The 19,424-nt window shown below is 38.4% G+C and overlaps 1 protein-coding gene across 1 annotated transcript in view; it reads right to left on the bottom strand.

Annotated features, from left to right (window-relative positions):
* The window catches only part of NETO1 (neuropilin and tolloid like 1), an 86,033-nt gene extending 67,217 nt beyond the window's left edge, over positions 1-18,816 (bottom strand). Inside the window, exons 1-4 of the mRNA XM_061169818.1 lie at positions 18,789-18,816; positions 16,697-16,750; positions 16,322-16,459; positions 11,596-11,844 (exon numbers count right to left, since the gene is read on the bottom strand). Of these exons, the coding sequence (XP_061025801.1) occupies positions 11,596-11,844; positions 16,322-16,459; positions 16,697-16,750; positions 18,789-18,816 (469 nt within the window). The remainder of the gene's footprint in view (positions 1-11,595; positions 11,845-16,321; positions 16,460-16,696; positions 16,751-18,788) is intronic.
* Positions 18,817-19,424: the final 608 nt, after the last annotated feature.

Genomic DNA, 19,424 nt, shown 5'->3' with positions numbered 1-19,424 from the left:
AACAGCCTTTGCAATGTGCCCACAAAGATACCACACTGGTATTTCTCTTTCGACATCTTTAAAAACAAACATAGCATTTTCTATTCTTTTATTCTCCAACAGAAGTTATGACATAATCACCAAATCATTAAGGATGGAGACTTCAGTCATTTCTACTTTTCTTTCTCAACATGCACATCTAATGGGTCACTAAATCTTACTGATTCCAAATTTTTTCTTTCACTACATTACTGCACACGCTACTCTCACCTTGGTTCTTACAGTTTCTTACCTGCATTGTTTTAATTGTTTATCTTTGTTTCCTGTGCTTCTATTCTCTCTTGACTCAATCCATCCTCCACATTCTGATAAATCACAGGCCTGCAATAAAGGTCTCAAAAATTGCAATTCAATTTAAAATATTAGTATATTTCCCACTTCACCTAAAATTATGTATGTATCATTACCATGGCTTACAAAACCATTCATTATCTGAATCAGTCTCACCTCAACTTCTCTCCTTTCAAAGCCACACATCTAGTTTCCAAATGGTCTTGACTACCTGCTATACATTTTACCAACTTCTCCATACCTGGTATCTCACTCGTTCTACCTTCTTGGGTTACTTAACTCCATTCATTCATTCATTAACTCATTTAGATATTCATTCATATAAATTTCAGTAAATATCAGCTAATGCTAGACACTGAAGAGGCTCTAGAAATGTTAACGGTATAAACCAAAGCTCCTTCTCCTTGAGAAGTTTGGTATGACGTGTTATAATGCAGGTCACAAGGGCATGATGGAGCTATGGCTGGGTGAGCACAAGAGGACACATGATCCATCCAGAGGATGCAGTGAGGGGCGTGCAGGCAAATGCCACTGAGGTACACGTCTCGCGCCACATCTGGTGATGCCTCCACTTATCCTTTAGGTGCCGGCACTCTGTGCACTTGCCATGGCACTCACTATATTGGGTATAAGTATTCATGTCCTCAAATACACGATAAGTTCCTCAAGAGTAGATTTTGCATCTCAATCATTTTCATATCTCACACTTAGTGTACAGTCTGGACCAATTATGGGTCAATAATCTTTTACTGTTGTTGGATGAACCTATGAAATCATGAATCAGAGGCTTCGATGTGATCTCAGGGAATATCATGTCACATGGGAAGTAACGTTAACATTTTGACTCTATCGTTAGGTAGCAAAATCCATAATGATAACGTGTCAAATGCTGGTCTCATGAGGAAACTGAAACTCTAAGACATTAAGGAAACTGCTGTTGCCAAAAGTCACATAATGAGAAGGTTTCCAAGCCAAAACTTAGACAATCTAGCACTATGGCCCATATTTGACCATGTTTAATAGAAGTATTTATATATATATATATATATATATGTACACGAACATATAATATGAAACTATTAGAAAACCATGAAACTGAGAAAAATAGGTTTATGCAGAAATGAAAAACTGAAGACCCATACAGGTAGACTACAACAAAGATTTAGCATAGTGCCAATATCCTCTGAAAGGAACTGAGCATTCTCCTGTACATTTCAAAGGAAATGCCAAAACTAAACTCTTTTCAGTTAAATATGTATTGTAAATTATGGCCTCAAATTATTAATTATTTCCCTAATGAGGAAAGATAGGTTACATTGAAAATAACTTGGAAACATGAGGAACTTTTCTAGAACATGGGTACCTCACAGGCATAAAAGAACATTTCGTCAATAGATAATGAGAAAACATACCAAATCACATCCTTAGAACCAATTTGCCTTAAGTTAACAAAAAGTTGGGCTTTACTGTGGATTACTTTATGATCTAAAACGGAGCATGTAAGTGGTTGTTAGAAGAAAAACCGACATCCAATTCAAGCTAGACGTGAAAAGTTTAGCCCAAAGAACATAGATACCAACACTGACATTTTGAACAGGAAACTGAACACCCTATTTATTCATATAATCACTACATTTCTCCTATATCAAGGGCTCATAAATAGTTAAGATGGAAATGATATCTGAATTTTTTTCTAGAAAATGTGGGAGCAGACCAAAAAAATGGGGTTGGCAGAGTCAGGAGGCATAATGTAGAACCTAGGGACTCAGCAGCCTGTGAATAGAAGGTGGTAAGCGGTAGGTAGAAGCTAGTGGGAGACACATTGCCTATGAGTTGTCAAGGAAAGAGGTACGTAGCCACTGCTCAGAGGACTGAGACGAGCTGAGAAGGAATGGGTGGCCACAGAAGCGCAAGAAGAACCCAGAAGATAACAAGTGAAATGGACAGAATGGAAATGATACAAATGGTAAAACAGCTGTCAACAAAAAATAAGCATGGTTGTATTATTTTTAAATGATAATCTTTTAATTTAAAATTGAGATGTAAATATTATTTGAAAATGCTTATTAAAGGAAAGTAATTTACACATGAAAAATAGCTAAGAATAATTCTTTCACCAGTTAAACAATTATCTACGACAGCAGATCTCTGCAAGCCTGGTTCATTTTCATGCCCATGGAAACCCTCTATTTCAGACTTTACCTACCATTCCCATACAACCCCCATCCCTGCTTTCCTAGTTCATCAGCACAGCCACTGACCATTCTACAAATTCTACTTTGTTTGCCTGCCAAATCCGCTAAACGAAATACACTTTCCTTTCTGACTGCACCTGCAAGCATAATAGAGTCTGGGAATGTTTTAAGGTAGTACTGATCTCTGTATCTCATTTCTCTTTGAATCACTTAGAGAAATTCCTTGGGGCTTTGAAGTGCAAATTTCAGAAAAAAAGTTCCAAGGGAATAGAACCGTCTTCTGATTTGGGTTATGATCAATAGACAACAGAATATAAGTGACATATGTATGACTAATATGTCCTTCTGCTTAAAAAAGTCAAGTTTAGTTCTCTTGTGGCACTTGCCTTGCTGATTGTGAATAGTCCTACTATATTATAATCGCCCTGTAATTCTTGTGGTAGTCTGGTTGAAGTGAGGTGTCTGAAATTAGTTGGAAAGGGAAAATGCCATAAGGATGTATTGAAGAAGAATTTCAAGCAAGTCAGCATAGCTGTGGAATGGTGGGAAGCTAGCCAAGTGAGCAAGCAAGAACAGACAGCATAGCTCTTTTGAAGCAAAGGCATCAGGCAGATATGCCATGAAGAGGCAGAGGTTTAAAGAGTGCCAGGTTCTACAAATAGCTATTATTGCCACAAACAAAAATACCACCATCCCATGCACATCTTTGGAAAGGATCGCAAGTTGCTATTTTGTTGGGGTTTCTGCCATATTTATGCATAAAGATGGCATTTACATAAAATCAAAAGATATATATATAGAGAGAGAGAGATACATACATACATATAGAAATAGAGTATCAATTTATATATAGGAAAGTCCAGCTGAGAGCATTGGATATTTTATATCTGGAACAAAAGTATTTTAAAATTTTGAATTGATAGACTCAAATTGTTATACTCTCTGTCTCAGTGGTGAATTCTTACATCATTTGTTTACTTTTTACATCACTTCTCATATCTTAACACATATTTTAAACATTACTTACTTGCTATATTAATTTCCTTTTGCTCCTATAACAAATTATCACAAGTTTATCAAAACAACACAAATATATTATCTTACACTTCTGGATGTCAAATCTGAAATGGGTCTCACTGAGTTAAAATCAAGGTGTCCGTAAGTGTAGTTCCTTTTCTGGAGGCCCCAGGAGAGCATCCGTCCCTTGCCTTTCCAGCTTCTAGAGGCTGCCCACATTCCTTGGCTCATGGGCCCTTCCATGTTCAAAGCCAACAATGGCCATATGAGTATTGGTCACATTGCATCACTCCAACACTGACTTTTTGGCCTCCCTCTTCCACATAGAAGGACTTTCGTGATTACCTTGGGCCCTCCCAGATAATCCAAAGTTGTTGTCTTAAAGTAAGTTGATTAGCATCCTTAATCCAATGTACTATCTTCAATTCCCATTGTTGTGTAGCCAAATATACTCACAGATTCCAGGGATTAGATCATAGACACTTTTTTTTTTTTTTTGAAGGGGGAAGGGCATTACTCTGTCTACTACACACGATTTTTCTCTTTTCTTATAGAAATTGAACTCATTGTAGGGAGGATAGTGTCTTGTACATACTGTATTTTTACAGTATTAGCATAGTAAGTCAATAAATATTTGTTGAATACATGTAAGTGGCAAATACAGCCTAGTGAAAATTAAGTTATTCTGTGAATTCACTTTAAGAATAGTTACATGAGCTATACTTAAATAGCTATAATGGCATACAAATTATAAAATATAAAAAACATTTTTGGTCAAGAAAATAACACTGTGGGTTGTTTTCCTGATAACTATTTGATTTATTTTGCACAGAAATAAAATAATAAGCCTCAAACTATCAGCAAATTGTTGTGAAAAAAGGTTAAAAAAGAAAAGCCTAGATTATAATATTTTCTTAGGCAAAATACGTGGGATGTTATCATTTGAAAAACATACTTCTTGAATACACAATAATAAGTTAAATGTTAGAGTTTTCTAGGAGAAGATTTTACCAAAAAGCCTGATAACTATGGGCACCTAGAAAAAACATGAGAATGCAAAATGGAGATAGAACATAAGCATTATTTCTTCATTTTGTTTCTTGAATGTTCCTCTGGCTCAAATGATACCATTTCTCTTTAGGACAATTTTAGTGAAGGGTGGACGCTGGTCCTTGGATGTTGGCACAACTGTGTGATTGGGTCCAGAGGTGATGTTATGATTGATCAATGCGTGGTCAGGGCTAGTCCGTAAGACCCCCTTGTGGGAATTAGTAAATGGTACCCATTGCTGGATATGGGTCTGCTCCTGGGCATCTGAATGTGAAAGGAATCAGCTCTTCTCTCTCCCTCAACCTAGTGTCCTTAACATGACAGCTGTACGCAGCAGCCCTGGGGAGAGGGATGGTGTTGGTGACTGGAAGCAACTGGCCACAGAAGAAGTCAAAGAGACACATGTGTTAGGAACGAGGAATAATTGTGGGAGATCGAGGAGAAAGAAATTAGTTTTTCCCTTGAGTACCCAGCACGTAAGTCACAGGTTCCAAGTCATGAGAGCATTATACATACAACTGACCAGGTCAGTACAGCAGATATTTGAGAACAGGAAATGAATCATACACTTCCAGCTTAGCAGGACTGAAAAGGCAGATTTTTATAACAGAGGTAGAGGGAGGGAAGACAAATCATTGCCTTTTTCATCACTGTGAATTAATAGGCATTTCAGGCAACATGGAAAAGGTGAATTTTAAAATTCATACACCAGTAATGGTGAAATATGGGTGATACAGTATTATCCCTTAATTAAATTTCTTAATGTAACTAAACTGAAAGTACTTGCAATATGTGATGTAATTAAAGTCACGATCTCTACCCTTTGTAGAAGGTGTATCAGCACAGTGGTTATATAACTGATAAACAAGCAGTAACTTAACTTCTACACAGAGCTCATGAACCTGGGTAACACATTTTCTCTAGATCATTGGTTCCTTTATCTTTAAAATAAAAAGGCTGAATGAGATGAACTTCAAGGTCTCTTTTAGATCAAAAGAAAATACACACCTACAATGGAAATATATCTGAGACTCCACGTGGTCCAGTCTCAAATGTACCATATTCAAAAACATGCAGTCCAACAATTAACCACTAAATAAATATAAACACATCTAAACACTTTGCTCCACCTTTTCAGGAAACAACAAGATAAGGAAGGCATTCTTTCCATACAGGAAACTTCTTTAAAAATCTTCCTTCTCCTTTGCCACTGCTTTCCATATTCTCTGTACAGATGGGAGCTAATCCTGGAAATTTTCTCTCCCACTCTCAACTTCTCTCCTGAACACCCACCTAGACCAAACAGCATTCTCTCCCTCCCTCCCCCTCTCTCTCTCTATTCCTCCCCATGAGCCCTCTTTTCTACACATCAGATCAACCAAGTCACAGGCTGGGCAGAAGAGAGTAAGGATAGATGAAATTGCCCTCACACGAATATCTTTGGTAACTATTACACGTTGATAATTTTGTCCCTACCGTGACTCTCAAGTTTTTAATTTCATTTCTTGAAAAATAAGCCTCAACGAGAAATGTGAATTTGTTTCATACGTTTTCCATTTGACAGCCTTTAGAATATTTTGGGTCTACCATGTAAATATAATAGAAAGACAATACGATACTATCTGACCTAAATGTATTCAACCTTTTATTTCTATGTTAAAATAAAGTAATCAGATAAAGTCCTGAATTTAACATTAACCTCTTTTACTTCTTTCATCTTTTAGTGCAAAATTCAAATTAAAGTTTAGTTGTTGAAATAATGATATCAATAGATAGGTGAAATATTTCTTTTCTTTCTCACCAAAGCATATATCTGAACTCTGATTTTCTAGACAAGAAAATTTAGGAATTTTCAACATGGTTAATACTCACACATGCATTCACATTTCAGACAGAAAGAGGAAAAGCACTGCATTAGATAATTAAAGTAACATCGAGTCCATGACCATATTTTACCTAAATAATATATTTCATTTAATATGCATGGAAATCTTTTTAAAACACTCAATTTAAATCACTGTACTGCAGTGCATCCTTTCCATTGCCTTTGAAGTCAATCAGCATGGAGTTTGTGAGGAGGCTAGGAGTTGGGCAGAATGTCCCTAAAACACTTTGGGCTGCTCAGATGAAAGGTGCTGAGTACAAAGTATCCTAATTATTTCAACATAGTTAACAACTCCACTCACTCCCAAGCCAATACCTAACTCGACCTCACCTATTTGGTACTTTGAGGCATAATCCTTAAATTAAATTTCTCCAGTAGGGTGTGTGTGTAACCTTGTTTCATAAAACTAGTTCAGAAAAAATAACATCAAAAGAGGAAGATTCCAAAATCATCACATTCTAGGTCTGTAAAGAGGAGAAAATCTCTCCATTAGGAAGGAAAGTACAAGACTAACAAGAGATATTTGTTCCTACAGAGATTGAAAGGGTTACTTTCCCCAAGACTAGAACGTCCTGGATGTTCTTCTTTCTTAATATCTAATAAAGCCCTTGATAACGCCTCTGGACTGGGGACACAGCGAGTACAGTTACATGTTTCCTCCTTAGTTCATATTTTCAAGTAACAAAGAAAATTGAGGCATGGGGGCAGCTGGATGCAGGGAAGAGTTAACCTCTACTTAAAAGGCATTCTCAGTGTAAGTAAAAAAAAAAAAAAAAATGTAGATTGTGGAGAAATGGTATTCCCTCTTCTAAACTTCCATTCAAATTTAAAAATTCATTTAAAAATACATTTTAAATTCTAATAACAATTCATTTAAAAATTACCAACTATGGTATGTTCTCTTTTTTTAATTTATCTTAAATAATTTTATTTACATTAGTAGTAACAAAAACCATGTTGTATCCTTTTCAAAAATTTAAGCATTACTGATAATGCTGATAGAAGTTCACTGTATCTCTCTCTTGGTCCCTTCAGTTCCTTCTCATCCACCCCACTCCAACACCATCTAAGGTAATCATCGTTACGAGTTTGGTGAATGTTATTCCAGTATTATTAAGGTAATTTCATTATAAAATATTTTCTCATGATTCATTTTTCTATAATACATTTGGTTTAACTGTTTTTAAGAAAAACATTATTAAGATGAGAAAACACTATCAGTCTATTGCAATGAACACTTCTATATGTTTTCTCGTTAAATTATCTGTGGGTTATCAAATTTTCCATCATGTAACTTTTAACATTTTCAGTGATTCTGAGATTTCTCTTCGCGGAAGTAGGAGAGCGTGTGTTGAGGAGACCTCACAACACAACTGTGCTTGCACAGCAAGAAGAGAGGTTTTCCCAACAGGCATCACCCGGAGGCTCCCACCGGGGCTCTGGGTTCCTTGGCCCTTTTTCGAACCTCACACTATCCTTCATTTCTGCAGGCTCTGGGGGTTTGACAGGCTGTCTTCTCTCTGACTGTTGCTCTGTCTCACAATCCTTCTTGTGCATTCTAGACTATACTCCTAGGTGATTCATCATTGCGCTGTGGACCCAGCTAATGGCACAGTATCTACCATCAACTGCATCCATAACATAAAAACTGCGGAGTCATCAAAATGTGTCAGAAGATGGAAAACCCCTTTAAGTGTGTATCTGTGGCATCTTCTCTGGCTCTGCCTTCCTGCCCTCCAAGTCCACACATGACCTCCAGCTGGCTAGTTCTCATCGACCACCAGTTCAGAAGTAGCTCCTAGGAACACAGGAGCTAGGGATTAAAAGGCTATGTTTTAAAGTTGACTAGGAAAGGAAGTCAAAGACATTCAGATATTAAGAGATAGAAACAAGTTTGGAGATAAGAGTTGACACAAATCAGTGTCCCGGTCAGGCAAGGCTGAAGCTGAAGACTAGACAGGGGTGCTGACCCATGGTAATTTGGGACCTAGAGCATCATTGGGAAAAATGAGCCATGTTATAAAGATGAATCCTCATGTACCTTCGCTGGATGCTATTAAACATGCTTCAGTATTTGGATTTCACACTCACTGTACAATGTTCTGATTATAATCTGGATGCCCGTGTGTGGTCTCTTACAAGAAACACTGAGCTGTGTGATTCTAAGAATTCTTACTAAAAATGTATGTATGTTTATATGTGTGTACATATATGTATGTGTACATGTATACATGTATATTCATATGTATGCGTATATATATTTGTGTACAATCACATGTATGTATATGTGTATATTTAGCTTGTTTAATGTGATTCATTCCTAAGAGTGGGTACATTCTCACTGTGCTGACAACAAGTTTCTGGGACTGTAAATTAAGATCCAGATCCCAGATTATGGTAAATTCTCAAAAATAATAAAGACCACCTAGCCTTCCTACTGCTATCTCTGCCCTAACATATTTTATGACTGCTATCAGAAATAACTATAACCCTCATGTAGAGACTTAGGCCCACTTAAACCTAATAAGGAAAAGTGACATCGTGTAGGTATTAGTTTTGCATATCCATCCCAAAAAATCAGGGAAAGAGAAGTTGTAATTTAAAAAATCTGGGACACTTGCTCTCCCAATAAACTATGCCAAGCCTCCTTTACTTTTAAAGAACACGTGATCAAATTAATACAATAATAGCTATCAACAGTTGAGATCTTATAGGAAGTGAAAAAATCCATAAATATGCATTGGTCGATAATCAAACAATCTTCAAACAATCTTGTGAGTAATCAATATTATTCCTACTTTACAAATAAAAATATTGAGGCATAGAACATGAAGGGTCATGTCTAGAGTTTACAGCAAGCAAGAAATAAGAAAGCTAGAGTTGGAAGCCCAATCTGCTTCCAAAACCAGTGTTCCTCACAGCCGTGCTGGAGTCCAGTTCTCGGAGTGACTTGGTGGGAAGATCTCTCCTCCAATGTGCATCCCACTCTGGGGCCCTCGAGATTTCAGCAATGCTTTATCACGTAAATGATTAAGTTGACTTGAGGAACTCTCTCAATTCCCACAGGTCACCGTTTGAAGCATACCACCAAGTAAAAATGAAGCCCAAATTAAACTAAAGCCTGCCTGACTCCCTATTCCCTAAATGCTGTCTAAATGGTCACTAATCCCTACCCCCTTCCTCCTACATTAACTAAGTGGCTTCCTCAATATTGCCTCTTTATGGAATGAGTTGTAGATTACTGTGCCACGCAGGCAATGTCCTTGGGCCATAGCGCGTCAACTTGTGCAGTCATGGAAGTTTTACACAACTCCTTTTCAGGGTCCTACTTTCCCCTCAGATGCCAAGTGTAGGTTTCCCGGCACACTTCACTCAAGCTTATCTGAGTGACAGCAGAAGCCTCAGTCTATCCTTAACTCATTCTTAATTACAGGGAATCGTCTCCTCACATTCCCTTCCGATCCAGATGTTCCTGGTAATAAAATCTTCTCCTTCTACAGATGAAGCAAGGTGGGTCTAAAGAAACAAGGCGCAAAGTACAATGCTCGGGAACAAAGAAGCTTTGGAAAACCTAGGCTATCAGATTGAACGCCACCATTTACGTATCTCAAGTAGAGCTAGAAACGTGGATAGAATTGCTTAAGTTGATAAAGTATGTCAGTTGACCCTACATTTCTAGTGAAACTACAGTGTTAGATCCTCACATTGTTCCCATGATCTCCAATCTCAAGGTGAAAATACAACTTACAAAAGCCTAGATCATACCATGTGCCATTATTTTTAGGTCTTAGCTATACTCAAAATTAGCAGTTAAGAAAAAAATATATATATATTTCCATTGAAAACTCTAGCACTAATAAAGTAATCTCAGTGTTTATACCTTTCCGGAACACATCAAATTAGTTTGATTGCCACATGTGAAATACCCATGACTTCTGTGAACAATCCAATATTAGCAAAGCATAATAAAAACCACAATCTCTTAGAAATATTATAAAAATATTTCTAATGTTTAAGGCTAAGGCATACGGTAGGGTTAATATCTTACTCATTTTAATTATGATATTATTAAACCATAATATCATAATAAAAGTCATCATTAATCTTATATTAATTATTTCAAAAATGTTAGTGCTTGAACTGAGCATCATGGCCCTGCTCTGATGTTACCTCTGTAACATGGAATGGAAACTGGAACAAATTTTACATATATTCCAATTTAATTTATTGTCTTTTATAACCTGAGTAAAACAATATGTACAAACTTAAAAGAAATGTAATTATAAATAAATAATGTCCTTTATGTAAGTTGAGTCATTTTTCCATTAAAAAAAAGTGACTTCATCAAATCGCAAATTGCTTCAGCCTGAAGTTCTTGCAGTTTAAAAATATAACCAATTTTTATTGTATTAAATGATAACTCATCATAAAGTGAGCCAGTCAACATCACAGACCCTTTTTAATATTAACAGGTTAAAAGGAAAATTGACATAGAATAGATAATTATATAATAACAGCTAATGGGTGCCAGACCTTGCAAATGGGTATTTGGCTGCTATGGGACTCACTTTTCCTTTTATCACAACTCTTAGGAATTTGCATTTCTAAAAAGAGATTAGACTGACTGCTTTATACTAAGACCCATTTGCTTTAAAAATTATAATTTTCAAAAAAAAGAAAAAAAATTATAATTTTCAGAACAAATGAATTTTTTATTCGAGTTCTCCAAAGATCATTTTGATGGATACATTTTACAATATTGCAATTGCCTTTTAAAGTTTATTGGGATTCAATGCATAATTAGTTTCTCTATTACAGACGGCCTCTCAAATTACACGTTTCAGCATAATGGAAGTCCAACTAATTAACTGTGTTGCTGATGACCATGTAGACCCCTGAGTCACTATGCTGTGCCTCTAGTGTAGGCTAAATTTTAAAGAAAAATTATTTTCCTTTCAGAATTTATGAAATGAAAAGAGAAAGTATTGTAGGTTTGGTTTTAAATAGAATCGGGAAGCTCTTTGAAAATTATCAAGTTGTCTTACAAAAGTTTTATAGTATGAAGATAGAAAACCAAGGAAGAAAAAGATATAGGGAAAAAAACAAGCCCCCACTTACCAGGTGTGAAATTGTATCGAGCTGAAAATCCCACAGATTCCAGCTCTCCATCAGCAAAAAATTTAATCCATAGAAATCTTCCACTGGATTTTATTACAGGTGGATTTTGTTGTCCACAAAAACGCCCAATTATTGGAGAAAATCCAAAAGGTCCATCTCGAACTTCAATATGATCAAATTTGCACTCCCAAGAAGGTTCAATAGAGTACTTTTCATCAAAATAAAGTTCAATGCACTGTCTTGGGGCAGCTGAAAAAAAAAAAAGAAAGAAAGATTATGTCTAGAAGGTCCTTTTTAAATCCGTAGTTTGGTTTCTCTGATTCTACTTCAGATTTTATCTGTATAACTCCTATCAAATTTTGACTGTGATATGCATAGAAACGCTAAGCAAGTTTGTTATTCTTAGCATCCTAAGAGATAATATTTCCATAATAATGTCTAAGGGATGATTCTTAAAACAGATGATGTTGCACAAAATATTATCTGATATAAAATGACCACTTCAATATCTAACACAGAATGAACAAATCACAGTAGTTTTGTGAAAGCCTGCTGACTCAGGTGTAAAAAGTAGAGAGGCATCTCTCTGTCACTTTTCCCACATCTTCAGGAGAATCCAGTTTTAAGGTCGGAAACTTGAGAACTGTTCAGCATGGAGTGAAACCATTCAAATAGTCCCAATTAGATGTCTTGATTAGATTGAAGTGTGTGTGGAGGGATATTAAGAGTAATTTTCCTAGAACACAAATATTATCATGTCATTCTCAGGTTTAAATTGATTCAGCAACTCTCTATCAACTATAGGAAAATGATCAATTCACTTGACATATAGGTTTCTTACAAGTATCCAACAACTCACCCTGCCAGGGTCTTTTCACCTCACATACAGCCTAAGTTCAGGCCACTCCAGGCATATCATGTTTTCTAAGACAGCATGCTCTTTTAGGCTTTCGTGTGTTTTCCCACTTTCTTGAGTACATATATACCTCCAATCCAACTCCTGTTTATGTGGGAAAATCTTGCTTAAAAAGAAAAAATCTCCTCTCTACATCTACTTACTAAAGACAAAGCCCATATCTATTCACCTTCTTTTTTCAGCATTCAAGCACAATACTTGTCATTGAGAATCTCTCAAAAAAAAAAAATCTTTGTTGGGCGAATTATAAATGAACTTATCTTCGTAAATGTGTTTATAGCTCTTTAAATAATCATGGAAGAGCCTGATAGGGTGAGCAGCTCCATAGACCTCCACATGGATGCATTTGCTACTGCCCTTCCATTCTTCCCTTGTCATGGCCAAAACTGTTCAAAATTCTGGCATTCCAGGCTGATATGCAGCCAGAGTACCCCCAGAACAGCCATTACAGTTGTTGAAATATCCACACGTTTATCCTAGTTAGTAAACTGTTGTCTTGAGTCCTTCAGTTGCTTTCCAGCCACTCGATCCTCTTTAAAGACCAATCCCCTCCAGAAACTTGAAAGTTAAGTCCTGGCACGGCAGGGCCTGCTTCCCACGTGGTCAGCAATCATTCTGAATGACTACTGTCCCCTCCACAACAGTTCTTAAATATATATTGAATATCACCCTTGAATGGCTTTAAAACTAAAGCCTTGCATGCATGGGTATCAAAATGTATATACAGTTGAGATACATGATTACGTGAAAATTAGAGACTTACAAAATAAAATACAATCCTGATATTCTCTGGCTTTTCCTTCACAGTCCGTGTTGACTTTCTCCTTACTCTGCCTTCCCTTACATGTTATTTTCCAGAAATCTATTCTATGTCTTCTTTCCTCTCTTTCTAGACCAGGGCTCTGGATGCCACTAGCATCCCAATGGAAAGAGATTATAATATAATGATATCTGCAGCTCCATCTAAGCCCAATTAAATCAGAATTCCTGGAGGCAGACCCAAGTATCTGTATTTTCCAAAAGAGTTGAAGTGCTCCAAATACCCTTTGGGTAATTTTATTCATACTAGCAGCCTCAACAGCAATCACTATATTTATCACCTATAAATATATATTTTTATCCCAGAACTATCCACTGAACTAAAGATCACACATCCAATCTCTTCATGAGACATCTCCATAAACACCAAATGGAACACATTATTTTTCCTTTATCCCCCCCTTTCTCCACCTCTATTCCTTAACTGACATGGCAAGTCCATGTAACACATCACCAAGCCAAAACTTTAGAACAGTCCTGAGATTGCCTATTCTCTCATCCCTACATCTAGTCACTCAAGACTCGGTTTCCCAAATACCTCTCATTTGTTCCCTCGACTCCACCATCAATGTCACTTCTGTAGTTCAGGCTTTTCCTATGGTTTACTCCGTCTTTCACAATAGTTTCAGCTTATGTTCTCTTCCTCCAGTTTCTTCATCAAAATCTCACCTTATTATTTTTCTCAAGTTATTTCAGTGGCACTCGCTTGTCTATAACATAAAGTCCAAACTTGCCTGGGTGGAAGATGGATGCCAAGCTCTCCTTTATCTGAGGCCACCTGCCCTTCAGACTCCCCACTTGCTGCTCTCCTCACCCTCTGCAGACACCCTATGATACTACACGTGTGTAACCAACCTCGCCGCGTCTCTGAACCTCTGCACATGCTATTCTACACAGAGGACGATTATCTCCTGAATGTTCTTTAAAACTGAGTGTAAGCATCTCTTCCTCCTTATAGACTTCTTGTCTTTCTCCTTATTCCAAAACTGCTCATCTCGGGGCCACTTTAGATTGTTTACTGAAAAAAGCATAGTCCCCAGACCACATCGTAAGTTCCATAAGGCAAGTACCATGTCTATTTTGTTCAATACTCTCTAAACAAGAGTGGTTCAGTAAATATTTGTTAAATGAATGTATGAATGGGAAAAAAGACAAGTATGAAGTATTTCAAGATGGGTACAGAAGTATGATTAACAGTGACAGGAGATTCTATTTATTTCCCAACTTTAAGTTTTGTCCTTCACATGACTACGAATGAATGCAAATATGTGCATGATATTAGAATCAAATGTTAGCAATGCATTTAAATTATCAATAAGAATAAACATGAAAGCACAATTAACATGCAAAGATTTTCTTCTGAATTACAGGAGAATTAGTTGATGTTATTCTTTTTAATAATTTGTAGTTTTGAAATACTGTTGCTTCAAAACACAAATTATGTTATACGAAGTTAAGCAAGACGTTTAACCCTTCTGTGCCTCAGTTTCCTTATATGTACAGTAGGGACAACAAAAATACCAAATTTCTATGATTAAATATTTATGTATATGTATATATATATATGTATATATACACAAGTCGTCCCTAGGTATCTGCAGGCAGCAGGGGAGAGGGGAGGCAGATGGTTCCAGGACCCTCCCTGGACACCAAAATCCAAGGATACTTAAGTCTCAAGTCCCTTACTTGGCCCTCTGTATTTGTATCTGTGGGTTTTCACACCCTCAAATTCAATCAGCCGAGGATCTTAAACTAGTACTACACGATACAATTATACAGTGTATGTATTACTACATATAACAGATATGTAATATTAACTTGATAGAAAGAACAGCTAATTTTAACCCAGAATTTCCACATTTCGGTCTCCTTTTCTATCGATCATAAGAGGAAGAAAAACTGCCAGAGCTCAGTTTCTCAGCTTTATGCTTTTATTATCAGAGCTTATTCCTTTCTCTTCTTCTTGTAATATGGTGTATCTTTGCTAAAAGTTCAACTTGAAGCATGACAAGAAGAGAGGAAAGATCTTGGCCCAGAAATTACAAAAAGAATCATTTCTAAATGAAATTCTTGAAATCAGTTAACCAGAACATCTTTTAATTTGAAAGATCTATCAAATTAACATGTCCCTTGCTTATAAGTAAACAGTGAGCATAAATACCGTCTTTGTTAAGGTAGCTGTGTGTGTGTGTGTGTGTGTGTGTGTGTGTGTGTGTGTGTGCTGGGGGAGCACAGGGGTTGGGGAGGTTGAAAGTTTTGGGCTATTAAGTACTAACACATAATATTGAAAACTTCTATCACTAGATGAAGTGTTCATGTATCGGTATCATCCTTAATAGAGAGGTGTCTACAAGGGTAATGGAAATGGAAAATGTTCAAAGAGAACTGAATCCCTTTTTCAGCACTGTTTATCCTTCAAGCTGGGGAAAAAATGATGAAAAGAAGCATCATCATTTGGAATCCTGACTTTGGCATGAAAGTATGAAAATATCACTTGTGAGCACAAACTAAGGCAAGTGCTATTCAGATTGACGTTTGGAAAATATGATCATAGATGTACTTCCGACAAGAATATGTTTTTTGTGCTTCATATTATTTAAGAGAAAAATAACAAATGTATAGGTTATTCTACTAATTATTAAGCCCAAAAAATACCAGTCGCCAAAACTCTTACACATTAGGTACTATTATGCCAACCATGCATCCATTCCATTAATTTAGAATTCCAAATCAATTACATGAACGGCGAAATAAACTGTTGTTGATTTCTTTTTATTTCCCAGAATTTACCTGTTTATAAACCATTACTAATAATTTCAATAATTAGCTGGACTCCAGATTTTACAGCTATTTGATTCACTCAGAGATATTTATGTGTACGGTCTCCAAAACCAATTTTTGTAATGTCTATACGCATATTGTCCATCCAAAGCTTAGAGGTGGCCAGACTTGGCTGAATGTTTTCTCCAGCTCTGGCACTGGCTTCCTCACCTTCTATGATGTAGATGCACTCCCGGTCAGGGGGGTACTTGCTGGGATAGTTCGGAGAGGTGAAGACACCTCCGTCTGCATGTTTTGTCCAACTTCCACACTGCACAGACTTCTGCGTTTCTGAGGTGGTTTGCTTTTCTGGAAAAAAAATTTTTTTTTAAAGCCATTATCCAATTTTTTATAAAACTAAAAATAGAGAGGACATTCTTACAATATCCATTAGTAAATTAACTTCTAAATGGTGTCTTAGTCAAAACCAATCAATTATACACACTATAAAATGCTCAGATATTCTGGAATATTAAGAATGTGGGGAAAATAGGACAATGTAAGTGACTGGAGGTCTTCCACTTGCATTTTTCCAAAGAAACACACCTGTTCCTTTCTTGGTTGCCCCAGACAAATGGACGATGATTAAACTTGCTACAACTGAAACAAAAAAAGAAAAATTAGAAAGCTTAATGTACACCGAAATGATCAAATTCTATAACAACATAACAACTTAAAGATAAAATGATATCAAAGAAGATTACTTTATTACTTTTAACTGTTCCGAGTAGACTCAGAACTTGCATAAACTGATAAAATGTACAAATTTGTACTGATAAAATGTACAAATCAGGACAACTTAGGAATCTCCTCAGGAAGTAATGCCAGTTAGGAATGGCTGAGACCCAAACTCCTAAAGCAAATGCAGACTTCAAGACTAACGAGTCAATATTGTCACCTACTAATGTCCCATTACAGCAGGATTTCAGGAGTACATCTGAGCTGCTCTTTGTGAATGACCTTGCTAGCATCTCTAAAGGAATACAGAGGGACAGCAGGTAAAAGGGTGAAAAGGAAAAGTTGTATTTTCATCAACCATGTTATTGTGTTTTAGAAAATAAATACTTAGGCAAAATCCTATGGCAGGTCGGGGAGGGGAACAGAAGAAAAACAGACTAATGTGGATTGAAGGCATTAAGCAGCATAATTAAAAATGTTTCTTACAAAATGATGAACTACAAAGTAACCCCAGTCCTCAGCATTTTCTACGCTCTGAAATTAATCTCTCCTAGCCTTAACTTTGATTTAATATTCAGTATTATCCAGAAATATTTTATAATTTTGAGAAAGGTTATTTCTATAAGTATTTTATTGAGTCAGTTTTTCCAGTATCAGAAAGAGCCTCTGATCTGTAACTTAACAGTATATCTACGAAGACCACTGAAACTTGCCCTTCTGTTTTACTTCCATATCCTTGATTTACTTAATATTTTTACAAAGCCTAAAACTGAGAAAAGTATTAAAGTCATCTAGTCTTCATAATTTCTGATTTTTCATTCTCTATTTCTGTTTTTATTATTGACTTTGTTGCTCGATTACCTGAAAGCTCTAAGTTCCATTAGGTGTATAATCATAAGTCCACTTAAAAACGCATTTGGAAAAGGGAGGGTATAATTCACAATGCTTTCCTTAACTAAAGCTCACTATAGGATCTTACAAATTTATGCTTAAAGATTATTCCAGGAAAAGTATGTGGGCCTTGCTATTAGTATTTGAGAAATGATGTCAATTATTGTACTTTGTACTCTAGCCTGGCTCTCTGCTTTTAGATTAAAATATCAGTCGTTGCTATTGTCTGTGTTCAGGTAGGAAAAAAACAAGTCTTACTTTAACTTGCCGTGTTTCTACACCTACACACACGCACGCGCACACACCCGGGTGTACAGCCATCAGTATCAAGCTGGAGTTTGGGTGTTTTCACTCTGCTTTTCCTGTTCTGCTGGCATCACATTGTGGAGCGTGTGCTGTGATGAACACAGCGGCAAAGCCGGTCCTTCGACTGCGTGGCATAGCCACCCTAATCCTTGCTTTATACTGTGAGATTTCCACCATATATTTTCTTACACTGCCGTTTACTCGATGACTTCTGACACTATTTTCCTCCAATCCCCCCCCCCGCCCCAATTGCACGCGCACCACACACTCGTGAAGCAACACTAGAGGGCTATCTACTCTCCGGAAGAGTTGAGGTTGGCCCTCGCCCTCCCCTCGGGGGCTGCGTTCAGGTGAACCACAAACTACCCACGGGGGTGGGCAGGCGGGCCGGCCGAGCTCCAGAAGCCCCCGAAAGGAACTATCAGGCCAGCTCTCTCCCTCTTTCCACCGGCCACCTCGCTCTTGCGCACGTGCCCACCCCCGAGCTACTCGCCATGCTCTTCCCCGGGATGTTCCTGCCCACGGAAAGGCTGTTTTCCGCGGCAGGTTCTGCGATCCGGTGACCACCGCCTTGCGCAGCCCGCACGCCGGTTCTATGATGCTGCGATACAGAAAGTTTACATCTGCCCCAGACTCGCCGGGCCTGCGCGGTCCGGCGGGAGCGCGGCGGTGGCCAGGCTTTCCCTGCGCGTTCGGCCACGAGGGAGGGCAGGCGGGGAGGACGGCACCCGCAGAGCCCCGGCGCGGCGGGAAAGGTACTCACTGTGAAACAAACTGCGTCCATAGATCATGTCTGTTCGTTACACCCGAGGCTCCGATCTCCACTAATTCCATTTAGAGACAGGGAGACTTCCAGCGGTCGGGGAGAGGACGGAGTCGAGAGGGGTTTTGGATATGCAAACCAAGAGCAAATGAAGGGGGGTGGGGGGGGGGGCGAGAGAGAGAGGAAAGGAGGAGATCGGAGCCCACACGGCAGCAAGATCCGGACCCGTGCGTCCTCCGCCCCGGGCTCGCGCTCGCCCTCTCAGCGCCGCGAGGCCAGCAGCATCCTCGCCGTGACGCGCGCCTCACACCCGGGCGCCGGGCGCCACCAGCAGCGCCGCCGGCGGCAGCGCCCTCCTCCTCCTTTGCATCACCGCCGCCGCCGCAGCCGTCAGGAGGGCGCGCGGGCAGTCGGCGCGCGGGCGAGCCCTGGGGCGTCCCGAGCCGGGGCCGGGCGGCGGGCGCGGCGAGCGGAGCGGGGCCCAGTCCGGACCGACGGCAGCCACGGAGCGGACGGCTGCGGCTGGGGCTCGCTCAGTCCCCAGTTTCATACACCACGAGCAGCAGGTCGGAGCAGCCTCCGCGGGAGGATGTCCAGCAGCCCGCCTCTCTCCAGCCCCTGGGGATCTTCCGCTGA

Source organism: Eubalaena glacialis, chromosome 15 (genome assembly GCF_028564815.1).
Source record: "Eubalaena glacialis isolate mEubGla1 chromosome 15, mEubGla1.1.hap2.+ XY, whole genome shotgun sequence".
Taxonomy (NCBI): Eukaryota; Metazoa; Chordata; class Mammalia; order Artiodactyla; family Balaenidae; genus Eubalaena; species Eubalaena glacialis.
Note: the sequence above shows the minus strand (reverse complement) of the source record. Positions and strands in the feature narration are given on the sequence as shown.